The sequence below is a fragment of the Vigna unguiculata genome, chromosome 9 (assembly GCF_037176805.1).
Source record: "Vigna unguiculata cultivar grain cowpea cultivar isolate G323 ecotype 2 chromosome 9, ASM3717680v1, whole genome shotgun sequence".
Lineage (NCBI taxonomy): Eukaryota > Viridiplantae > Streptophyta > Magnoliopsida > Fabales > Fabaceae > Vigna > Vigna unguiculata.
This window is the reverse complement of record NC_140800.1, coordinates 29,115,497-29,119,957: the sequence shown is the minus strand read 5'-3', so window position 1 is coordinate 29,119,957 and position 4,461 is coordinate 29,115,497. Positions and strand designations below refer to the sequence as shown.

At 35.6% G+C, this 4,461-nt stretch overlaps 1 protein-coding gene across 1 annotated transcript; it reads left to right on the top strand.

Annotated features, from left to right (window-relative positions):
* The first annotated feature begins 3,196 nt into the window (after positions 1-3,196).
* On the top strand, positions 3,197-3,751 carry LOC146883862 (uncharacterized). The gene has a single exon (XM_085666746.1). It carries the CDS (start codon positions 3,197-3,199, stop codon positions 3,749-3,751), a length of 555 nt encoding a protein of 184 aa, XP_085522872.1.
* The last annotated feature ends 710 nt before the right edge of the window (positions 3,752-4,461 follow it).

Sequence of the window (4,461 nt, the reverse complement as noted above, 5' to 3'; positions counted from 1 at the left end):
CCTTGAATTGATTGATTGAACCCAAACATAAGAGCTAAGTGATCACTTTCATCTAACACCTCTTTACCAATCTTTACTTCATTCTAGAATCAATTTTGAAATATCATTTGCCACTTCAATTTGTCCTGGCCAAGAGCTTCTAAGCGCATTTGTTGTCTAAAAATAGTTTTTCTGAGAGCTACAAATTACACTTAAAAGAAATTTGTGCCAAAAGTTACTTGTTGCATTGATTATGGAATTGAAACATCTAAGTTGCATTGATGAGCATAGCAAATTAGTACCATCATTGTAGGTTTCTAATCTTCTTAGTATATGTAGTTAGCTAAATTTTATTTGCATGTTTAAATGTTTCTATAGAGTTTTCGTGATAGCTTTTCTCTTTTAGTCATCATAAATATTTTGTCTACAACATTTTTTCCTTAGTGTGTTATTTGTAAAGTCTCTACTGGAAATTACTTAATTAAAATAAATAAATAAGAAATGAAGATCAAACGACATAATATTATTATTCCCAAACGCGGGAAAATTCAAAATATTTTTCAAGGCGCCATAATTTAAACATAACTAAAATAAGAATCTTATTACAAATTCCAAAATCCGACAAAATAGAAAACATAAAATCCCTAGCTCAAAGTTTCCCAAGCTAGCCCTCTCTGTGTCGCTATGCATCAACAACATCACCTGGAATATCATTTCCTCCCATGTGACAAGTTACACGACATCGTCAAACACAAACAGAAAGGGTGAGCTTATAAATAATTAACTCATAAGTTAATATAAATCAAAATACACCCCACTATTTTATTTTAGTTAGTTCTTGGCCAAGACCTTAATACTCCAAGGCTTTTCAACCTTCAATCACACAAATAATTAGCCATGGACTTAGGATTTATGATGCTCACACGAACCTGCTCGCTCGTGGTCCTGCCTCTACGAACTTCCCCGCTCGTAGTCTTGCTCTACGGACCTACCCGTTCGTAGTTCAACACACATGATCCACCAGCTACGAACCTCCCCGCTCACAACATCTCTCAAGTGTGAGCACGAAACATACAAACCTACCCGCTCATATCCCCACACGAAAGTAACAAGATATGAACCTCCCCACTTATATCATCACGTGTTCACCACCATCCATGAACCTACTCGCTCATGGCACAACATCTCTTGATCCAAGTCCGCATCAATGCGTACAAACAACACATGCAAGCCAATACCTGCACCACTATCGCCTGACGCAACCTAAGCGTCATCAGGCGAAATTACTGTGCAGACCGCCTGGCGAGAGACCCTGATAGCTTATCGCCTGACAGCCGGGAACGGCTACTAGGTGCTATATCAGTAGCGCATAATTACTATTTTTAACACCTATAATAGACCATAATTTGATATAATGCATCTCAAAGTATTTCCTAACTCCAAACTCATAAACACCTTTATTATCTTTGAATCTTATAAACCTACACCTCACTTTTATCCAATTGCTTCCAAACTGTCAAAGTAACTCACCAAGTCCTCACCACATACCACACTCGATGGCACCCGTTTTGATCACAATTCCTAATGACAATTCAACACTCTTAAGCAATATATACTTATCCCCTTTATTTAACATTTCCATCCATCCTTCTACTTATAGGCCAAAAGTCACCAATTCCCACATTAAGGTATCTAAATTATTAACCCCTCTTAATTGGTACTCTATATCTTTTCTTCTTATCACCCAACTAATTAAACCACCAAGACAGATGTCCATATTCATTACCAAACCACTTCTAATATAGCATACCATCCAACTTCCCCCTTGCCTTAATCACAATGAATTCCTGGGCACTAATTCTCCCAATTTTATTGACCAATTTCTCTATTCCAATTCGCTCCAATAACCTCTCTCGCAACCAACCCATTCAAGGCACCTAAACTGCCTTTATACCAGTCGTCACCTGGCGACAAATAGAGTACCGCTAGGCGGTACATCACTATCTGGCCATAAATGTTGACAGAAAGAAGAAGATGAATATCTTCCTCCAAAAAAGGAGTTTTGATGATGATGACTTATGAAGAAGTATGGAAGACTTGATGATGCATGGAAAAATATTGAAGACCTAAAAGAATGCTTTGATTCAAGAGATACATTGAAGACTTAGGGGTTTAGTTGTTTAGGTCTTGTAATTTGTGTATGTTATTTAAAATAATTAAAATTAGTATGTCAAGAGTCAAGAAGGCAAAACCCAAGTACTAGAGCACCAAGAGAATTTTATTTATCTGCAAAACTTACTGGAACATCGATTATTCTTAGTGATAATCGATTATCTTAGTTAAAACTGATTTTTGAGAAAAGCCTTTGGAATAATCGACTATCACGGCTGATAATCGATTATCACCTGCTGATAATAGATTATCCTGACTGATAATAGATTATCACAACGAGAAAAATGTTTTTAGAAAAGTTTTTGTGATAATCTATTATCACTTATGATAATCGATTATCTATGGCAGTTGTGACTTAACTTTTCATATTCTTAACCTAATTCCTAAATAGGCTTCTATAAATAGAGTGGTAGGCTTTCATTAAAAAAATACAGAAGTTAGAGAAGTCTGAGTACTTGAGAACTCTCTATGGGAAAGCTTTGAAAAACCTAGTGTGGGTAGAGCGATAACTTTCATCAAGTGGGATCTTGAGTGATTGAGTGATGTTGCTGTTGCTAGGAGAAGCCAATCATCCTTTGTGTGATTCAAAGGATGTGTTCATTCCTTGTGTGATTTAAGGAAGGTGTTTTCATCCCTTGTGGATTTCAAGGGAGGTGTCTTCCTGTCTTGTGTGATTCAAGAGAGGTTTTTTCTAAACCCTAATCTTTCTTCTCATTGATTGTAAGTTTGGTTTATTTTAGTGATTGAGTTAATCTCATTTTTGAGAGATTAACAACTGGACGTAGGGTCTTTTGATCCGAACCAGTATAAATACTTTGTACAATTTTCTCTTCTCTACTCTCTTTATTTTATTGTGTTTATTAAAATAAAGGAAATACTTTTAATTGATCTTTGGTATTAAAAGGGAGAATTTTAAAAGCACAATTTTTATTAAGAACCCAATTCACCCTCCTCTTGGTTATTGTCCAAACACTTAAACATTCCGCTGCGCGATACCAACAATTGGTATCAAAGCTTGCTTTGATAGTTATTCAATTTTTTTAAAATGGTTGGACAAAATCAAACTTTTGCTGAGGGTGCGTCTATTGACAGACCTCCACTTTTTACTGGTGAAAATTATCCTTTCTGGAAAGTCAGGATGCAAATCTTTTTGGAGTCTATTGATAGAGGTATTTGGGATGCTATTTTAAATGGTCCTTTTGTTCCTACTATTACTGTTAATAATTTGCAGGAACCTAAGCCCTTTTCCCAATGGACTACGGAAGAAAATAGAAGGGCTCAATATGATGTTAGGGCCAGAAATATAATATCATCTGCACTAATTCTTGATGAATTTTATAGAATTTCAGTTTGTACAAGTGCCCAGGAAATGTGGGAGATATTACGAGTAACCCATGAAGGAACAAATGATGTTAAGCGTGCAAGGAAGAACTCATTAATTCAAGAATATGAGATGTTCCGAATGCAACAAGGCGAAACCATCTATGATGTGCAAAAGCGTTTTACGCATATCGTCAATCATCTTTCTGGGTTAGGTAAAAATTTTGATATTGATGAGTTAAATATAAAAATTCTAAAATCTTTGAACAGGACGTGGTAGCCAAAGGTTACGGCGATCACTGAATCTCAAAATCTTGCAACAATGTCCATGGCGGCTCTTTTTGGTAAATTGAGAGAGCATGAACTTGAACTCGGGCGTTTAAATGAAGAAAAGGACCAAGGAGGGAAAAGAAACATAGCTTTCAAATCTGAGATCATCAAAAGCAAAAGCCCCAAAGAAGATGATGACTCTGATGGTGAGAATATGAGTCTAATGATAAAGAAGTGCACAAAGTTTATGAAGAGCAATGGCAAAGGTCATCACAAAAGGTATAAAAACGAAAACGAAAACTTTGTTTCAAATTTCAATTGTTATGAATGTGGTGAAACAGTCACGTAAAAACGGATAGCCCAAATGCTAAAAAGGGTAAAGAGAAGAACGACAAAAAGGTTTTCAAGAAAAAGAAATGGGAGGATAACGATTCAAGTTCTTCTTCAAGTTCTCCTTCAAGCTCATCTAACTCTAATGAATCTGATGAGGAAGCAAATCTATGTTTGATTGCTGACCATGACTCTTTTGACACTGAGGTAAGCTCTTGTAGTAATGAAAATGATTATGATTCTTTGTATGGTGCATTTCAACAACTACTTCATAAATCTAGTAAGTTAGATGCTGCTCATAAAAAATTAAAATCTGATTTTAAGGATTTACAAAGTAAGTTTGAAAAATCTCTTGAGGAAGAAGAAGTCTTGAAAAATAAAATTTCAATT

What these genes read in the sequence shown, in the direction of transcription:
- LOC146883862 (XM_085666746.1), top strand. Translation starts at nt 3,197, where the DNA reads ATGGTTGGACAAAATCAAACTTTTGCTGAGGGTGCGTCTATTGACAGA.